Below are 20,398 nucleotides of genomic sequence, written 5' to 3'. Positions count from 1 at the left end.
GTGGAGCCGAAGTCTCGACAACCCCCTGTGCCCTACCTAAAATGGAGTTTTTCCTTCCCTGCCTGGTGTAAGTATCTGCAGCAGGCACCACTGCTGGCAGCCCCGGCACGCAGAGGTCAGCAGAGAGGGGCAGCATCTCTTTGTGCTTCTGGGCAGAGCAGCGGGGGGGGAACATTTGTACCCTTCTCTAAACACACAGACACCCACTTTATGGCTGGGGTGAAGCGATGCCTTCTCTCTCTGCTGTCACAAGGACAGAGACACGGCTCGGTCTGCGTGGTGGCAGAGGGTGGGGGGCAGGAGGAGCACGTAAAGCAGACAGATGGCTACACAGCCAGCCCCGGTTATTACCGGAATAAATTGGGTAAATCACAGGCTAAGCAGTTGCTCTCCCTGTGGTAGAAGAGGATCTGACACCGTGATTGAAAATTAGCAGCATCTCAGAGGCAATCATGGCTGGGAAGCTTGCTGTGCTGGGAAGCTCCGTTCAACCGGGTGTTGAACTTGGACTATGTTATTACTGCACTTTAAACCACAAGAACAAAATGTTTGGGACATGCTAATGACACCAGGAGAAACAGAAGCATTTTGATTTGGTAGTAATTGTTGTAATTATTTGCTACCAGAGCAGACACAAATATAATATAATGGGTCTGATTATTTATCAGCGCATTCAACATAAGAAAGAAAACAATGCCGGTAAATAGCAGAGGGTTTATTTTGGGGAACTGTTTAAAGCCAGGAAAGGACAAAACATCTCTCTTCAAAACAGGGCCTGTGGAGGCTCTGCGCTGAAGATCTGACAAAGGCTTTCAGGATTCAAAAGAGCTGTGTATGATCGAGGTTTTGCCCTGATGTATTTGGCTGGGTCGCACCGCCAAGGCCAGGTTTGCCGCACAGCCTTCCGTTGGGCAAGACCCTCACCAGCATCTTGCCGAATGTCACCCATTGGCAATGAAATCATCCAGGGTGGAACACTCTGGCTACCTTTTTGGGGGGAAAATTTGGCAAAGATGCTTCAACCATGTCCAGGCGTGGCATGTAGTTTTGTCTACATTAAAACTTCCTTGCTGCTGAGGCTAAAGCCTGAAACAAGGTGGCCAAGGAAGGGAATGAGGACGAGAAAAATTGCGAGGGAAAAGAAATTGCACCAAGACCCCAGTGCCAAATCCTCTGGGCTGGCTTACTGCAGGGTCTTACAGGAAGAGGGGGTGAAGAAACAGGGGAGGACTGGAAAAAGACACGATCAGGTGGAGGAGAGATGTTCATGGAGGCCGGGGGAAAGAGGAGCAGGCCCAGGTGAACAAACGGGAGAGGTGCAGGCACAGAAGGACGGGTCTCACACCAGGAATACAGAGCACCGCACTCTCACCGTCCCTCAGTGGGGAGCAAACACCTGTGAGACTCACCGGTGTGGCGTGCCAGGGCGCTCCAAGGCCACGCAACGCCGAGGACAGATGCTGGCTGGCCCACCTCGGGGTGTCTGCAGGATGTGCCAGGGTGAGGAGAGCAGAGCTCCCAGGGGACCCTTTGGTAGAAAGCAACTTTCTGCATGTTGCAGATGGTGACTGCTTTCTTCATGAACGGGGGCTTTGTTGTCTCCGTTCGTCTCCCCACTTGGCACCCAGCTCTCATGGCACTTTCAGTTCCTCCACTCGCCTGACCTCGGAGCTACTATGCTGTGAACGTGTCAGACGGGAACATGCAATCGATGCTGGCCAACCCACTAACAGACCCAGCTATTATTACAGCAGGCACTGATGTGAGCAGCCACAAAAAGGAAAACAGATTTTTGGGCTCCTCATGTGTCCGGACCTATCTGCACATCCTGTCCCGGGTTAACTGAAAACATGTGGTCAAGTCCTGCCCGGCTGGCGTGCAGCTACAGCCAGAGCTAGCTCACAAAGCGTCTACATCTTCTATTTCCTCACCCTCTTTCTTGAATAAGCCCACTAAAATCCAGCTCAGGAAATGGTGAGATACCAACACGCTTGCATGTCCTCCTCGTCACTGATGTTACTCCTTCTGCAGAGCCTTGCTGTTTCAGCTGCGTCCTCTTTGGCTTGCTCACTCTCGTGTGAGGGTTACCAATTGCTGAAGGACACTTGTTCTTGCTTTCCTAACATGTTCCTACACCCCAAAAGTATATCACATGTATAACATACATGTCGCAAGCCTGAGACCGTGCTCAAACCAAACTCACTTTGTTACAATGACACATGGAGACTGGCCTGCCACCTGCTGCAGACCTGACCTGCTTTGGAAACCCTTGCAACCAGCCTCTGCACATAGCGACCAGCCTGGCTGTGGCAGGGAGCCTCAATGACCTGGGTGTCCTCCCAGCAGGGCCCCAGCATCCACATGCTGAGGGCAGAAGGGATCTCTAGGATGCCCATTTGCAACCATACAGATCAATCAGCAAGTGGCCCAGGTTTCAAGCTGCTCCCTGATGCCAGCAGCTCAGTAGATGCACCAGGTCATCCCCAACCTCACCATCAAAGACATGAGGGCCAAGTCACCACTGGGGCTTCGTGTCACCCCCTGGGAAGGCAATAGGGGTTTTGCCCCACGCTTCCATGGAAGTGGGATTAGGCTTTATCCAGACCACTTGTTATCAACCCATTATGTCTGAGAAAACAAAATACAGTTCAACTGCTTTTGTTAATACCAAGAAGAGTGCACTTTGTAACGAATCAGAGTGATCGTGTCTGTTTGGAGCCACCAGCCCACCTTGAACCCTGGCAGGAGCAGACTCTGCCCCAGAGAAGGGTGAGATGGGGCTGGCAGACAGTGACCTACCCAAGAAAACCCTCCCACCACCTCACCACCTTCCTCAGCCGGAGGTGGCGTTTGTGCATGGCGGTTGTGCATTCCTGGGGAGTATTTTTCTTCATTTTTTTCTTTCTTTTCAAGTCTGGAGCCATGTAAATATTGAGCAGCCACAGTGTCCTGTGGCACACGGTTCACCAGAGCAAGCCTGCACTCCATGCAGATCTGCCTCCGGTTGTTTGCTTTCAACTTGCCACCTGCTACTTTTATTTGATGTCCCTGAAGTTCTTGTCTGAGAAGGAACAATGTACAATCACTCTCTATTTCGTAATGAGGTCGCTTTGTTTTGAGTCACTGTTATCCAGGTGCCTGGTTCTTTTTCATTCAATGGCAAAAGTTCCCAAGTGCCTCAAGGACACAGGTCAGGCGTTTGTAATTTTTTTCTTCGCTTTTCCTAAACATTACTGGCGTGACGCATTGCAAAAGTCTGCCAGTTGTTACCACAAGTGGCTGAGACTGCAGAAACGGCACAGAAATCCTTCTCACCAGCCTTGCCTTGGCACATGTAACCTATTTGTACATCCTCCATGCTGCGGTGCTACCTGCAGACACCTGCAAAGACACGGCCTCGCTCATGCCCCTCTCCAGCACAAGCTCTTCTGCCTATGCCCCAGATGCACATCCACCCGCATCCACCATGCCAGGCCCATGCTTGCTTGCACAGCATGCCTCTTGCCTTTACTCCTCCAAGACTTCTTTCTCCTTAAAATATAAGCACCATGCTAGGAATATAAACGCCACACAACCATATAAATGCCACTGTAAATGCACTCTGTGTCGATACACCCACACTGCATCAGCACATGCCCCATCCAACCCCAACCTGATACACACCCTTGAACGTATTCTTCCACCCCACGCCTTGCCACAACACGCTATGCAGCTTCAGAAAGAGCAAGGGAAAGCCCTAGGTTGTTTGAAGGAGATGGTCTGTCCAGCTGGAAATTCTGCTTCTTGGTTTTTTCTGTGCCAAGCCATGCTTCAGTGGCCTCCATCGAAGCCCCGGGGTGAGGACCCTAGCCCCAGCGGCGCCGCGGATTTTGCTTGTTTTCCTAGTCAACCCGGTAGGTAGGCAGGCAGGTCACCACCCAGCACGCAGTGGGAAATGGGGTGGTAGGTGTGTTTTCCAAGCACCGTCCTGCTTTGTAGCAGGCAGATAGTGAGTGTGCCACAGGTGGGCTTCCCATCGAGCCCTGTCAAACAGAGACCCAGGTGAGCACAGGGCACCCTGCTTGTGGGTGACTGTAAGAGAACAGAGATTTCTGCACAAATTAAATATATAGAGACATAAATACATACATCATGTGTATGAATGCATGTACTTACATACATACGTATGTATAAGAAAATGATTGGACAGCACAAGAAGAGCTGATCTTGTGCGCTGGCTGCAGAGACTCACAAGTCTCAGGGTACACATATAACAACTCACTTTGCCGATGCAGTGGGCTTGGTTCCCCTCTGTTATTTTTATAAGGCCATAGCATTAACCTAATTAATTTACTTTAATTGGAGAACAGCATTAGCCGAAATGGTCCTACTTAAATCACAGAGAAGCCGTGGCCAAGCTTTTCAAACAGCCGCCTGTCCCCATTCACCCTCCTGCAGATGGTTACCACAGCTGAGTTCAGCACGCCTGGGCTGCACCTTGGCACAACAGCCCTCCTCTCTTTGCAGGGTTTGTTTTCTGCTCTGAAGGGAAACACCTGCATGTCTCCAAGCAAGAGCAAAGAAAAAATCTCAGCTTAGAAGTCACAGGCTCCCCCACCGAGCCATTACCCATACCTGGTGGGAGGACTCCCTCTGGAGCTGGGAGCTCCAGCAGAGCAGAGGTCCTGAGGGACCTACGCCAAGCTGACCAGGCTCACACCCTGCAGGCACCACTGCCCACTCCAGCAGCGGAGGAAGTGTTTGCACAAGGTGTTTCGGAAGCCACAGAGGTGAGCAGCCCCACACTGATGAATGCCAGAGGCAGCAACAGGGCACAGTGGCTACAGCTAGGAGCAGCTCTCAGAAGACCACAGCTCAGCTCTTGTTTCCCTGGTTTCTGCTTGTGGCTTCCACAGTGGTCTTTGGCAAACCCTTCTCCCATGCTAGGGTCTAGCATCCAAATGAGGCCAACATCCTCAGCCTCCTTTGGCAACTACACTGGTAACTACAACTGAAAAGTACCCCAATAAGATCTTAATGAATACCACTAGCCTGTTTCCTTTTAGCTTCAGAGTTGCCTCCGTATCAGGGTTTATCATCATGTTTTACCACAAAAACTTCCCTGTTTTGCCGTTAACTTGGAGGCCCAGCTTGCAGGGAGAGATGAGGGATGGGCACGACTCATCTTAACCCAAACACACGCCAGGGGCCCAGACAACAGCCCTGGGGGCAGCAGAAGCGGCTCTGTGCCCCAGCTCCCCCCAGCTGATTAGTTGACTGCACACTGCAAAGCTTTATGCCAGTTTTCTGATGTTCTGCCTCCTCTACTCTGGCTTCCGCATGATGTGTCCGTAACTATAGCCTGGCTCATACAAGGTCAATACGCCCCTCTCTATGCATTTATGTACTTAGAAACAAGCCTGACCTGGCAGAAGCCTACAGAGGGTTTGTGGAGCCACAGCAGCCACCGTGTCTTTGAAAGGCATCGAGGGCCTCAAAGGTGGGTGCGCTGAGCAATCTGGCTGTTTTGGAAGAAACATCACAGAGAAAGGCAATTCTGTACTGGAGGTACAAGACCAAAGGGCTTGGGGGAGCCAGCAAGTCCACCCTTGGAAAATGGGCCAAGGCCAATTAACAATGAGCTGCAGCTGACAGAGAAGGGAGGATTTCAAGATAAGAGAGATGGCAGGAAGCCTAGAGGAGATCAGAGCTTGGAGGGAAGAGCAGAAAAGGCCTCCTGGGAATGAGTCTAAATAGGACTGCTAAGGAAATTTAAACTAGTATCTCTCAGGAGGCCTTGGAAAAGGGGACATAGGTAATAGCCTTGTGAGATGCGGGTTAAGATACAGAGCTACAAGTGCAGGGGAGAGACAGGAATTAGCTCAAGGAGATTGGAAGGGGTGGGGAATGCACATTACAAGTACCTGATTGAGGAAAATCCAGAAAAAGGGATGAGCAAGAGTTATGCTACAGAGGAGCATAAGTGCTCTGGCTGTAAGCACAAGGGCTGCTGAAAGCCTTGGGATAGAGATGTAAGACTTCCTGAGGCTAAAATTATAAGTCAAAGACCATCTGTGCGGTCACCCACACTTCTGTTTTGAAGGGATGGAGACCTCCAGCCAGGTCCCATTCAACTCCCAAGCAACAGGCAAGTCACTCAAAAGCTGAAGCACCTTCTTGGTGAAGGAAGCACCAGTGAGGACCAATATACCATACCAGGGCTAGCCTCAAAGGAGCAGTTGCACAGGGAGCTCCTCTTACGTGCAAAGAACCTGGCTTTCGTTTTAGAAAAGCTCTTGCTCATTTGTTTTCAACTCCCTTCTCTTGCAGACATGGCTTGGGATTGGGGAGTGCTTGGGACTGGCAGCGCTGTGTTACAGGTCGCTCTACTCCATCCCTTCCTATACCCCTGCCCACAAACACTCAGAAGATGGCAAATGCATGAGACCCACCAGAAGTGTGAACATAGCAGCTGTTACACTTTATTTCATTGTTGTTTTTTTTTTTATTATTATTGTTTTTCCTTCAGATTGAAAAAGAAAAGACAGAAAAGTTACAAAAGTACTAAAAGGCAACGATATTGGCAGGACGCCCCTGTTCCCCGCTCCCACCCGGGGGAAGGCAGCCTGACGCACCCATGGGCTGGCAGAAACACATCTCTGTGGCCAAGCACCTCAGCAGCTCTCACTGAGCAAAGCCTGGGGGCGTGGGGCCACATGGGGGCTGCCACCCCAGCCATCTGCATGGGCAATGTGCCCCTTTTAAGGGGTACTGGGCTACGGCTGTCCCTTCTCCTGAGCACAGTGGGGCAACGCTTCCTGTCCTGCACTGGTCAGCTTGATCTGGCAGCAGTTACAAGGCTGAGGTGTGCCATCAAAATAAGATAAGCAGAGTCTCTATAGGGGCAGGAGGATTCAGCCTCTGTTGGAAGAGGGGACTTCTTGCAGGGAATCACGATGCTCTGCCAAAGGCACCTTGCCAGCAAGCCCAAGCAAACCCTTGGAGGTGGTGCTGCTGCAGGGGGTGGCCCAACCATGACAGCCTGGAACCAAAGAGCAGGCAGAGCTGGGGCAGCATCAGGACAGATGGCCCCTCACCACCTTGCCCAGCTTCTCTGCCTGCCTGAGTGAGAGGAGGTTGGGGAGGGAGGAAGGCAGGGGTGGGGGATTCAGGTCCGCAGGCCTAGATGGCCTTTGGGTTTTCCCCAAGGGTCTCAATGAAGGGCCCAGAAAGCACCCGTGAATGCTGGTTCACTGTGTGGCCTCCTACTGGTAGCTGGACTGACCACTGGTCTCATCCAAAGAGCAGCATCGAAGACCTCCACACTGGAGCAGATTTAAAACCAAAAATTATTTTATATTACTCACAGTTGCTCTCCTTGATCCAGACAAGAAGTAAACTACTCGCTCCCCCTTGCACCCACCCAGATACAGGCTCAAGGTGGGGAACACCTAGACAGAGAGCTTATTCTCTCCACCAGGCGCAGCAAGGGGAAAAAGTGTTCCTCTGCCGCACTGAGGGAGGCGAAAGCTTGTCCCATTAGCTGTTGCCTTGTAGCACAAAACACATACATGCCTCAAGGCCAGATCCCAGTCAAACTCCAGTGGTAGCTAGCTTAGCATAGTCCTGACTGTCTATGGAAAAAATGTCCCACAACTTCACACAAACTCCTCTCCTGTTTATTTCACCAACAGGTGGCCACAAAACAGAGACCTCTTTCTCCCACTCCATGCTACATCTGGGAATACTTGTTCCACAAGTACAAGGGAAGGTCTGTAAGAATTTAATGGCCAGCATAAGAGGGGAGTGGAAAGCTGCTGGAGACATTGGATTTGGTTGAGTTTGGTGATACCAATTACCTTCAGCGTCATGTTAAGGCAGCAGGCTATGGGGACAATGCTATGGAGAAGTGCTGCATATCCCAGAACACAGACAGCCTCAGCAGAGAGGAGACCCAAGAGTGCACAGTCAACCCCAAGTTCTTCTCTCTGATGATGCTGAGAGGACTGAGGGTGGGTGCTGCATTGTCTTGGATGGCTGAACATAGACCTACAATTCTAGAATTTTATTTTAACTGCCTATCTACAAGTGGGACGCTCATGCCTCCCATTTCAATCCCATTTTAGAAGATATCACTGAGTTGCCAGATGGAACACACAGCCAGATGTGCCAGTTACCCCTTCCTGCCTCCCTCTCCTACAGTCGTCCACTCAAGAGAGCTTGAAGTGAATACAATTACAACCATCTCAGAGAGGGATCTTCTTTCTTTCCAGGCAGCCCAGTACAGCCTCCGTCTCCAATCCTGAGCTCACTTCTGAGGGGGAGAAGGGAGTACTCTTGGGGAACTGACTGGACTTGGTTTCACACCCTGATCACTCATCTCTGCTACCATGTAGACCATACTAGCCACTGAACCCCTTTCAACTACCTCCATCCCTGTGTTTGACACTGCCTTGGTGGCTGCCCTTGCAGTTTGTGGACCTGACTGCCTTTTTTTTGCCCTGAAAGACAAAAAAATCTCTCCTTTTGCCATCATTCAGATATGTGATGGTAAGAAAACAGGCACTGCTGCAAAGCCATATGCTTCCTGCTACCAGAGAGGCTGTATTGCAAAGATGTGTCATTGTCCCCTTCTTCTCCCGCACATCCCCTTGGGTATCACCACCTCCCCTTCTCCCTGCCAGGCAGGTGGTTGGCTTGATAGTTCCTGAGGTTTTTGGAGAAACTCCTTCAGTAGGCACATGACGGTTCTTCCACTGGAGCTATTGGGCTCAGCGGCTTCAAGGTGCTGAGGGAACGGAAGGCAAAGGTGGATGGATCATACACAAAGTGGGGCGGTGGGCGGCCTCCATTGATGCTCTGCAGGGGAATAAGAAGAGGGACGAAGTCAGCACTCATATAAGCTGCAAACAGTGAAATTCTTGCTGCAAGTGTTTTGTCATATTTCTTTCTTGGTACACTTACACCTCCTTGAATGGGTGGTCATGCTTGTACTTGCAGCAAATGGCAGTAACATAATCAGTTAAATGCTCTGCTCATGCTCTTGCTCCTACCCCTCGAGAAAAAAGCATGCATGTTCCTCCTCCAGGACTGAGGTCCCCGAGATCCACGTGACCAGCACCCATGGCACCTCTAGTCACTAAGTGAAGTTAGAGGTTAGAAATGAAGTGCATTTAGAGTCCCAGAGCCAGAACAGCATCGCTGACAGAAGGTATCACATAGAAAAGCTAAATTCAGATTCACTTGGCCTTGAAGAAGGATCTACACATTTTTAGAGCAGGGAGATAAACCAAGTCATCTCCAAAGACTCATTCTTCAGTCTGATTTTTCAATAGCTCTCCAGTAAGGATTTACAAATCACCCTTTCTTAATCTATAAGCTCCCAGACATGCTGAAACTCTCCAGAGTTTTGGCTCCAGACTCCACAGTTCAACGAGGAACAGCCAAGAGATGCTTAGAGGAAAAGATCACACCTGAAGGCCTTACAGCTTGGTTTGTGCCATGGCCACCAAAGACATTCTCTCCCCTTTTGCTGCAAGTATTCAGAGCACAGTCAGAGTAAGGAGGCCAGAAACACCCGTGCTCTCCCTGCACTGCGTGACAGGACAGAAATACTGTTCCTCACTAGGCTCTGGTGGGACCTGTGGATCTCCAGAGGAATTACGGTGCCAAAGAAGTGATTCCACTAGGAAGTGGTTTACTTTTACTTACTGGGAACTTTGGGGTTTTTTTTCCTTTCCTTTTGCAAGCAGAAGCAGTGGGGCTGCTGCTTCACAGACACTCTTTGGCCAGGAGAGGAGGGCTCACTGCTTTATGGGCCAGCAGAGTATTTCATCACGATCCGGCAGAGTTCATTCCACAGGGACATGTGTGAGCTACTGAGTGCCACATGCTGGGAAGTTCAGCAGCTCAGAAACTCATGCAAGTGTGCCCTACCCTCTTCTCACTCTATCACTGGTGGGAAGGGCTTTACCCCTGTCCTCATGGAGGTTAGAAAAAAAAAAACACAGTGAGAGGAAATATGGCCTGGGCTCTGGTGTTATGTGCTGCCTCTTCTAGGCCTTTCCTAGCAAGACCCATGGTTTCCCTTCCTCAGTCTGCAGTAAGGGACTGTTCCTCAAAGAATTAGGCTTTTTAAGAACAATTACCAAGTCTGCTGTCTCCTCTAGACAAAAGTTCATTTTGGCACTTCAAAGTCTGTCTATAGGACAGCTGCAACCATATAATGGCACGGCAAGGTGATTCCACCTGCCTATATCCTGGCTGGGTTTTAACTTGTCATCACAGGACAAGCACACACAACTTTTTCCAGAAGAATGCTCAAATGGTCAGGCTTACCCAAACAGTCACACCAAATTAGAGAGCACTACGGAAGTGTTCAAGCCAGGCCCTGGGTGCTGCAGTCGCTGCAGCAGGATCTGGAAGCCTCTGCCTCCAGGATCTCAGTCACAGCTTGGCCCCCATATCAGAAAGGGCCTCTTTAAAAGCCAGTGTGGGCAGCATGTTCCTGCCTAGTTGGTACCTCCTCTGCAAATTAAGATGGGCACTTGAGAATGGAAAATGCCAACATGGTGCTTCGCATCAGCTGTGCCTGGAGTTTCAGCCAGCAAATCATGCCCTGCTACATCCCCCTGACACCTTGGCCAGCAGCATAAGAAACAAGAGAGGCAGATTTAAGGGCCTTTACTCAATAGCCACCTGCTGTGGGGTTATATATGGTGTGTGCTCTGGCAAGCCTCAGAGCTAGAGGGTAACATAGCAACCCCTATTCAAAGCTAAGGGGCAGAATAAATCAGCACATTTGTCCTTCTCCAGAGCAGAGAAGGTCCCCTGCCAGTGCCAAGAAGGAAAAGGAACAAAGAACCTGGCAATCCCCTCCATTTTGAAATGCCAGACAGGATTAGGGAGGGCAGCTGAATCAGTTCATTTCTGGCGGACGGCAGATGGAGAAGAGGCTGGGGAAAGATGGGTCCAGAGGACAGACAAAAGTCATCCACAAAACTCACCAGGCTTTGGGTGGGAAGGAGCCCTGGGGTTTCACTCTGGGCCTTCTTCTGGGGCCAATGTGTGGAGCAGAGAGCCTTCCCAGGACACCATGTGGGAGATGAGCACAGAACAAGGGCTGAGGTGAAGGACAGGGATGTAAGAAAACACAGGAGGATGCAGAGATTCACGGGTGGTCACGTAGCTGCAAGTAAGGCTCAAACTGAACTGAATCCTGTGTCTTCATCATGGCACCTCTCAAGCAGCCACAAGATGATGGCTGGCTTTCATCAGCACAGCCACCACAACAACAGGCAAGGGCAGGGTGAGAAGTGCCCTGTGTCCAACTGTAGGCACTAACAGGAGAGACAGTAATGCAACTGCCCTCATTCATGGCAACACCCTGACCGATCTGCAGTCATTTATAACCCTAAGCAGTACAGGCCTCTCTTGGACCTACCCCATAACTGACAAGGTAGCACCTCTGCTAGGGACCTTGCTGTAGGGAAGAACGAACACCACCACCGAATCACTCCATTCTCTCCTTGAAGTAAAGCATGTTTTCTTTGGAGCTCATATCCTGCTCTAGGGATGACCAGGCCTGATCTGGCTTAGTGCACGACACCATTTGGGATCACAGCATGTGGTGGTCTGGCTCTGATGAGTAGCACAAGGCAAAGCTCTGTTGATGTATTCCCAGAAAGAAGACGGATAGGGCTGGCTGCCAGAGAGGGCAACACATTCTTCCCACCCCGTCGCTTGGGCCAGCTGCCTCCCTGTAGTCTGGGCAAGTGTCCTAGCCAGCCTGTCCTTCCCCTTGGACACCCAGCACCAGCCTGTGATGCCTGGGGCACCACTTTGACTATGGAAGGCTGTAAAGAGTGGCTGCTGCTGCAGCAGGCCCCCAGGGAGCTTACCATAACCTGCCTGACAGCCCCTGCTGAGCAACCCCAGGCCAGCTCCTGCAGAGGCTCCTTGGAGCACAAACACTCCACACTTGACATTAAAGGCTGGTGCTTTCACTCTAATGGCATTCAGGCAGCTGGGTAACTCGCACAAAATGGAGCCTAATATGGGCCCTGTGCTAATGGCAATCATTAACCAGAGCCCTCAATTTGTTAAGCAATGTATTTACACAGCTGGAGAAGGGCCTGAGATACAAGCACTCACTACCAGCAGGAGGGCGCACACGCTCGGATGCGCACTGTCACACACCCCCATGCTCACTTGCACACGCTCACCTGTTCTCACACGCCTCAGGGTCTCCCCAGTACACATTTGCTTCCCTGGTCACTTGTTCACACCCCTCCGTGCACACACAGACCTCCTCCTGACTTGGAAATCCCAAAGAGAGCTGTCCCCACTCATACAAATCTTGTCCACTCACATTGTAACTCAACCCAAGCAGGGCCCAAACTCTACCAGCATTCAGGGGACAGTCCAAAGGGAGCACAGCTCATCGTTTGCTTGTACAACTGCCTGGAGCAGAAGGTAGTTTCAGTACCTGCAGACACCCATGCTGCCTCATTGCACGCCTCGTTTGAGTTAGATGAGCTCCTAAGGAAGCCAGCTTGTGTTACACACTTTTCAAGCAACTATGCGCAGACCACCTGGGTCATGTATGCTTGTCAGCACGCACCCAGACACACACTTCTTCCCTCATATACGCACACCTACATATACACTCTTATAAACTTGTACTGTAGTCACCAATTGCATTATCACCATTAAATACAGGTGGTAAATAAGCAACCAGGCTTGAAACATATCTGAAGCACATTATCAAAGAAGCACACCTAAAGATAGTACAGATAGCAACTGGATGCAGGTGCCTCAAAGAAGACCAGTGAGATTAAACACCACAGAAGAAATGCAGAATTTCAATCTTATTAGCAGCCCTCAGAAAACAGAGAAATGGGCAACCGCTCCATAAATCATAACATAGTTGTATGTTTCAGCAAGGAAAGAGTACATAGGAAGAAGATAAACAGGTAAAAGATAAATCTACTAATACAAACCCACATTCCTCCTAGAAACCCCTCCCTTACCCCTGTGAAGTCTGTGAAAATATCCCAAATGCAGATTGTGAAATAATTTTGGACTCATGATCCCACAGAAGCGCAGTTCTCTTCTTCAGACAAAGCAAAAGCAAGCACAGCTCCAAGCATGCTTTCAGCTGCGGGAATGACAATCCCCACAGGAGGGGGGAAATGAAGTTACCTAACACAACAACATCTCAGAAGGGAGTGGTGTGCTAGGGGTGATACAAAACTAAGCCCTGCTCGATACTCTTTGGTCCTCTTTCATAAGAGCTCTAGTATCCTGGTGGGATTCAAAATTGGATCAGCTTATGCACTCTGCCAACCCGTCCCCTACTCAGGGCCAATCCAGCACAGGAGTCCCTTCTTTCCTACCCTTGGGCCCCAGCAGCTGGGAAACGCTGCTGAGCTCCATTTAAGAGATGCTGCCTTCCAGTGGTGGACGCCTCTCAGTGGTGGCTGAATGATCCCTTTGCAGTCTGTAGAGTCACTTGTTAAAAGTCCTTTGGGATGAAAGGCACCATGTAATTGCAAGTTGTAAAGGCGCATCCGATTCCCACCACCACCCTGGGTGGAAAGGAATAAATCCCCAGAAGAGCCTTGGCAAAGACGGATGCCTGCCTGCGATGCTGCTTGTTTGTGAGAGGAGTGGACAGAGCCAGAGGTAGTACTGATATTCAGGCAGGCCACAGAGGGAGTAAAGGCTGTCAGACTCCACAGTGGAACATTGAGAGGTACATTGCTTTTAATTCCACTTTGTCCTTCTTCGCCTCACCCCTGCCAGGTGATTAGAAAAGAAACTGATGAGACTTCAATTTTGATGTGTGAAACCATCAGCTGTGAGCAAGGGAAGGTGACCCTCATGCCTGCTCCTAGCTACATCTGTAATTCCAGACACAGTCCTGACCGAGCCACTTCCCATCATGTGGGCCTCAGTTTCTCCTCTGCATAATACATACACCACAGTCAGGCAGCCAGGATGAACTAATTGACTTCTAGGTGTTGCAACCTTCTGATGAGAGGTGACTTCCTTTCAATTACAGTCTTGCTTCAGGCAGTCCTCAAGAAATGGTCACTGACAAGCAGGACCAGCTCCTCTAGTGGAGCAGCAATTCATATTTAACTGCTTCTTCATTAACTCCAATAAGGCCTCTGACAATTTATTCCAGTCACAGATCTGGAGCAGCTCAAAGAATAACTTTTCAAAGGCAAACCCCTTCCCTCATGGAAGTCTCCTCCACCCCCAGGTTCATACGCAGTTTAATTTCAGGGGATAGCTAAAAGACAGACCATGACAGAACTTCATTTTAAGACCACTCTTCTCCCTTCCCCTCCAAGAAAAGGAAAGGTCAACTCCAAACGCTGTTCTGACAAGAAAAATAAAACTTTGAAGTTAGCATTGTTTTTCTGTGTTCTCCTTTACCCTTCGCTAAAGGGATGAAAGCTCTGTCTTTCTCCACCAAAGCAAGGCTGCCTAAAACCTACTTCCTTCTATGCAACCACATTGCAGAGAGCAGTTCAAATACTTTACAAACACATCCCTGTTCCTCTTAGAAAGGAAAAAAAAAAAAATTTAAATCTATCAAACATTTGCGTGTGTGTGTGCAGTGTTGTCAGATGGCAACTACCAGACTTAGAGAAGTGCCACCAGACAGGCAACACTGAACTTTTTTTGGAAGGTACTTCAAAGGGCCTAGCAGATGCTTGCTGGTCACTTGCCCAAAAGCAGAAATAGGCCAGTTTCAGCTATGGGTCCTTGCTGGCACCAGCGTGATAAGCCCTTCTTCTCCTCTCTCACATGTCTTTGAGATGTGTCTTTGAGAAAGCTGACTGTAAGCTTTGATTTTGCCTGCCTGGCAATCTGAAGGAAGGAGGCTGCACGATGAAAAGGGAGAGATGATTCAGTCATTCAGAGGGGCAGGCTGTCAGTGCTCCCTGGTTAACTTGGGGAACTCACTGCTCCAGTGAAGATCATGCTCTGAAGGCCACACAAGTCTCCTAAGAACAAGTGAATGAACCCACATCCCCCTGTTAATGAGCTGTGTCTTGTTCCCCACTTTTTCTCCTTCTGATATGAAGTGGCCTATGCTTCCCTGCACACGCTACAGGGTCTGCGTGTGCCTGAGTGGGCGGAGGAGTGGGCACAAGAGGAGCTCCAAGCAAGCACAGACACAGGCAATACACGATTTGGCCCTAAATCTCTCAACTACATCCAAGTAGAGTCCTTAGCAGTTTTGGTCTGTACACAAGCAACACTACCATGTCCTCTCCTTTCTCCTCACCTTTCCCTTTCCAGCCCTCCTTGTGTGCAGCTGGCTGCCCTCAAAGTCCTCCCTTCGGGCCAGGAACCCCAGGTACCATGTACAGTACACAGATCCGGCACGTAGTGTGTACTTGGGCATGTGCAGCTTCCAGTTTGCATGATGCCAGGGCAACCCAATTCCCTCTGGCCAGGCAGGCTGGCACAGAGCAACAGGCTGCTTTCAACTTAAAGGGAACCCAAATTAAAACTGCAAAGTGAGTATTAATTACCCTGGCATGAGCAGGCTGCGAACGCATGCTGACACAGTGCGCTTGCCTCTGGACAAACCGCCCCAGCCGTGGAAGCCAAGTGCAGGAAGTGGGTGTATTATGGGAGAGGTGTGTGGGAAAAGAGGATTACAGCTCTGGGGACTGGGAGAGGGAACGGGTGCCAGGTTCCCACAGCCACGCAAACAAAGGGGAGCGGAGAGCAACTGTAGTGGGCCTGGATGCAGTGGTAAAAGACATGCCTGATCTGCCATCTTGGACTTGAAGCTCTGCCAGAAAACAGTGGCAGAGCCACTGTGACCCTCTGCCATCCCCAACCCCTCTCTCTCTGCTCCATCACTCAGGTGTGACCCAAAAGTCACTAAATCTGTCCCCTATTTGTGAAACATGCCTTGCCGCTTCCCAGCCCCTTGAAACACAGTGCCACCGGCCACAGCAACCAACAACACAAAGGACAGGCGGTCACTGGGCTGCACTTCAGTCCTAACCTCCTTTCTACACCTTCCAACCTTCCCACCCCCATTCTTAAGCCAGACCCACAAACCACATCAGAACAGAAAGCAAGGACAGCGCCGAAAACAGGATGTCAGACTCCTGACTCACCAGCCACTCACTACTTTCGGGGTGCTGTCTGGATTACAGACTCGTGGTTATTCCACAACGTCTATTCTACAAGCACTTACATGATTTAACGGGTGCAAGGGCATACATGGCAGGAATTTATGAAAAGCAGCGAGCAATAAAAATTCTTTTCTTTAAGGAAGCAGAAGAGAGAGACACAACAATCTGTCTTCTGGCTGCTATGGACAGGCTGAAGACTGGTTAGCCTTTGCCATGAGATCCAATAAAAGCAATGCTAAATAAAACAATGTCTGGAGCCAGATGCGTGGGATAGTTCTTATAAGACAGAGGCATTCACACCTTGGCTACACTGGATCCTTCCCCAGACTGAGGAAACTCTGGACAAAATCTTTTGTCAGGAATTATTCAGACCAAAGGCTGGGGTTCTCCAGGGCCAGCTATCACCACACAGAGACCTTCAGCAGGTGGCTCAGTGGCTGGGTTGGGAGAAGCATGGGGGGAGCTGGTTTCCCCAATAAGCAAATGGATATTCATGCTCTCACTTAGCAGAGGACCTTCTCCATTTTGCTCAGCAGAGGTGTGCCCATCAACAGGAAACAAGAGCTCATCTAGGGAACTGGAATGAGTGCTGAGATCTCCATGAGGGGCCCCAGCAAGTAACCCAAGGATGCAACTAGCCAGCGAGATGAGTCTCTCTTATTGTTTTTAAAGGGCAAGTTCAGGTTTAGGCACTCAGTCACATACTAAAGACAACCAGGAAGGTTTGTCAAAAGGTTAGCAAGCTGCAGTTTGGGATCTCGGCTGTCTGAGATGTCAGAGCTGTTTAGACTGCATGATATGGTATGAGTAAAGACACAGCTCAAGGAATGTGGTTTGAAGATCAAAGCCCAGACTTCACTTCTCACACTGTCTCTCTTTGGGCAATTCACATTCTCTGATGGTTTCTCAGTTTAACTTACTCTGAAATTGCAATCATAGCATCTCAGAGGCAGATAAATGCCATGTTTAGCAATGCTTGCAAAGCACCTTGGGAGCCTGTGATGGAAGGGGTAACATATGTGTGTGTATATATATATATATATGTATGTATGTGTACACATACAAAGAGTCTTCTGATTTTTCAGAAATCTTTACTTTGTGCTGTGCAGCCAGAACCAGAGGTTTGCACCAATACTGTTCTGTCACCTAGTATGCCTTGCATTTGTGAATAGCTAAGGCATTTGCCAAGAAGGCTCAGGCCAGCACATCTCCTGCTTAGCTCCAAGCTGAAAAGGTCCCTTGTTTTAGGAGAAGAAAACCCAGCATGTTTCTGCAGTGGCCTTTTAGGATGCAGACACAAGAGATAAGAGACAGGGAAGTCATTCCAGGGATCTGGCCCTTGTCCAAGCAGAAGGTGTTCTCAACATTGATAAGATCAAGGGAAGAGCACAAGAGGTTCATGTTCCAATTTAAAATTCTTATTTTTACATTGCAGAAAACATCTCTCTGATCAGCCAGGTTATCAGATTGGCCTTGAAATCCTTACTGCCTTCTCTGCCTGCCCCAACAAGAGTTCTTGAGATACCCAGGGACTTGCCAGTTGTGTCTTCTACCCACCTACTGCTGCTGAGATAAGCCCAGCTCCACCGATTCCATTCAGAGACTGCATGTAGGAGTTTGTGAAGGAAGAACAAGAACAGGACTAGATGACAGACTTGTAACCCTCATCCCAAGAGGGCCTGGAGAACTGAAGACTTCTGGTATTACAGAAAAACCTCTGGAAGATGGGTCTCTGCATTCAGAGCTGGCTACAGCTGACCAAGCCTGGTCCAGGGTACAGGCAGTTACAGCGTACAAGCATATGCGCGTATAGCCATCTTCCTTCCAGAGCTAAGGAAGTGTCTCCATGCACCACCCAACTGCACCATGCAAGCGTACTCTGGATGCCAAAATACCATGTACATGCATGTACGCCTCACCCACACCTACTGCCTTCCTTCCAGTTACAGACATTACACTGGCTGACACTTTGGGGCACCAGTGACCAGGTCTGCACACACACATTGCCCACCTCACTGTGCAATCCCCATGTAGGCCCATGCTTACCCCTCACCTTGCACTGACACATGCTATCCTACATGTATCTTATGTACAAATCCATACTTCATACACACACTGTCACCTCTAATTTATATCTGCTTGCCTGTCCACAGGGGCTGATTCTCCTGTTCCATTATTCTTTACTGGGGGGGAACAGAAGCAAGATTTTTTTAGTATTATTTTCACTGTAGGCCCTGACCTCTCACAGCTGTGATTCCTGAAAACATTTCAAACATGACTGAGCTGCTGCACGTTTGGCAAGTTTATTAATCTCTCCACCTTAATCTGTCTAGGTTCTTAAACTTGTCACATCACTGTCACATCATCCCGTTTAAGAACTCCTGAGCGAATGGAAAGGCTGTAGCCTAACACCACCTGAGCTGGCCCAGGAAGCTGAAGTACAGGGAACAATGACAAGGTGACACCTTAGTTTTAAAATGGCACGTGGAAAAGCAAAACCCAACATAGATCATCCATTTGAGAAAAACTCCCAAGGACCATGAACATTTCCAAGGGATGAAACTGTGTTTTAGTGTCGGAGGGTAAAGATGCTGCCCCTCCATCTCACCTTCCCATGGGAGACTCTTCCAGCAGAAGAGGGAGGAAGAGCAGAACTCAGATGATGCATGACAGCACAACAGCTTGCACCCTGACGTGCCAGTAAAGCCCCAAGATGTCAAGGCAACCAAAATATCAGCTGTCAGGAGGGTATTTTTAAAAGCACGGATTCTCACAACCACATGAGACACCATCCTCAGCCAGAACAGGATGAAAATGCTTCACTGGTGTTACTAACAGGTAACTATTGTCATTGTCCTCGCACAGGAAGGAATAAGCATAATCCTTTGTCCTTCAAGATATCCAGCATCAGGAGAACAGGGAAAAGAAAGCAGGGATCCTTGTTCAAATCCCTGGCATAAACCATTAGGTAGCCTGCCTGCTCCTCAGATCAGTTCACTCACTGCATCTCCATCCAGTTGTACGCTGTCTGGATGTCACTGCTTACCTCAGTTCAGGAGACTGCACGCTCTTTACCTGTGCTGAAACAGGAGCACTTGTGCATCAGGGCTTCTCAGGGCTACAGCAACACAAGCCAACTGGTTCACATGGTGATGTTTCCTGTTCAGACATGCAGACAGTTGCCTGGTTCCTCCCATAACAGCTCATCAACCCATTTGCTATGAAAGTTCTGACTTCATTTCTTACACCCTCACCACAATGGCAAAGTCCCAACACTGAACCTGTGCCAGCAGACCCTCAGCAACAAAGAATCAAACCTCTCACTTTGCTTCCTGCTATCATCCTTTACAAAAGGCTACATTCAGCAGGGCCTCAGAATAGCCCTCCCAAGTGAGCTAAGGTCCCTACCGTGCTCTGACTCCATTACTGAATGCTGCGCAAGCATTCAGTTGAAAGTCACAGAACAGTTGAAATTGGCAGGCATCTCTAGAGATAAAGGACTTCAACTCCCCCTCCTCAGAGCAGGGTCAGCAAGAGCACATTGCCCAAGACTGTGTCCTGGCATGCTTTGAATATCTCCACAGACAGACTCCACAGTTTCTCTGGGCAACGTGAATTTCCTCCATTTCAACTTGTGCCTGTTACCTCTTGTCCTGCTGCTGAGCAACACTGAGAAGGAACCCCATGCCAAGCATGTCTTACTGGCTGGACTGAGGTTTCCTGTTATATGATGAGACTACAGCATTATCCCTCAGAGGTATCAACCTCTCTCAGCTGCTTCCAGAGCTGAGGCACCTCAGCAAGGTATTCTTTGGGAACCCACTGTCTCCTTTCTAAGCTGGGTATGCAAAAGTGGGCACTCGTAACTACTTGAAAAATGGAAGCAAAAATGCTCCTTTGTATAACAGCTCTACCACAACAGACCAACAAGAGACTGAAGTATCAAATGCTATTGTCATGGAAACCACATGAGTGCCTCAGGTAGAGATGTGCTGTCCCAGCTTGGCAAGGTGGGCCAGAGAAGTGTGGATTCTGTGCCATCTGTCAGAATGGCGTGCTCTAAGTTTCTGCTATTTATTTTAGCATGAACTGACATGGACTCAGTAGGGAGCAAAGGGATAATTCTGCCTCTCAAATTCTCCACGGACACAAGAGTAAGCTGCAATAATGAGTTCAAGGTGTCAAGAAGAAACCACCCCACTGAGGTGTTGCTGAAACCCCAGGGACTGGCAGACTGACACCAAGCA

At 49.4% G+C, this 20,398-nt stretch overlaps 1 protein-coding gene across 5 annotated transcripts in view; it reads right to left on the bottom strand.

The window, feature by feature from the left end:
- The window catches only part of LOC128906603 (uncharacterized), a 95,426-nt gene that overhangs the window by 24,455 nt on the left and 50,573 nt on the right, over positions 1-20,398 (bottom strand). For 3 of the 5 annotated variants that reach the window (XM_054194080.1, XM_054194081.1, XM_054194082.1), the window contains one exon: positions 6,446-8,838. The exons of the other annotated variants lie outside the window; for them this stretch is intronic. In XM_054194080.1, the coding sequence (XP_054050055.1) occupies positions 8,710-8,838 (129 nt within the window). In that variant the 3' untranslated portion in view covers positions 6,446-8,709. Of the gene's footprint in view, positions 1-6,445; positions 8,839-20,398 lie in introns of those variants that run through there. 5 annotated transcript variants of the gene reach the window in all.

The sequence above is a fragment of the Rissa tridactyla genome, chromosome 3 (assembly GCF_028500815.1).
Source record: "Rissa tridactyla isolate bRisTri1 chromosome 3, bRisTri1.patW.cur.20221130, whole genome shotgun sequence".
Taxonomy (NCBI): Eukaryota; Metazoa; Chordata; class Aves; order Charadriiformes; family Laridae; genus Rissa; species Rissa tridactyla.
This window is presented reverse-complemented; position numbering and strand designations above follow the sequence as displayed.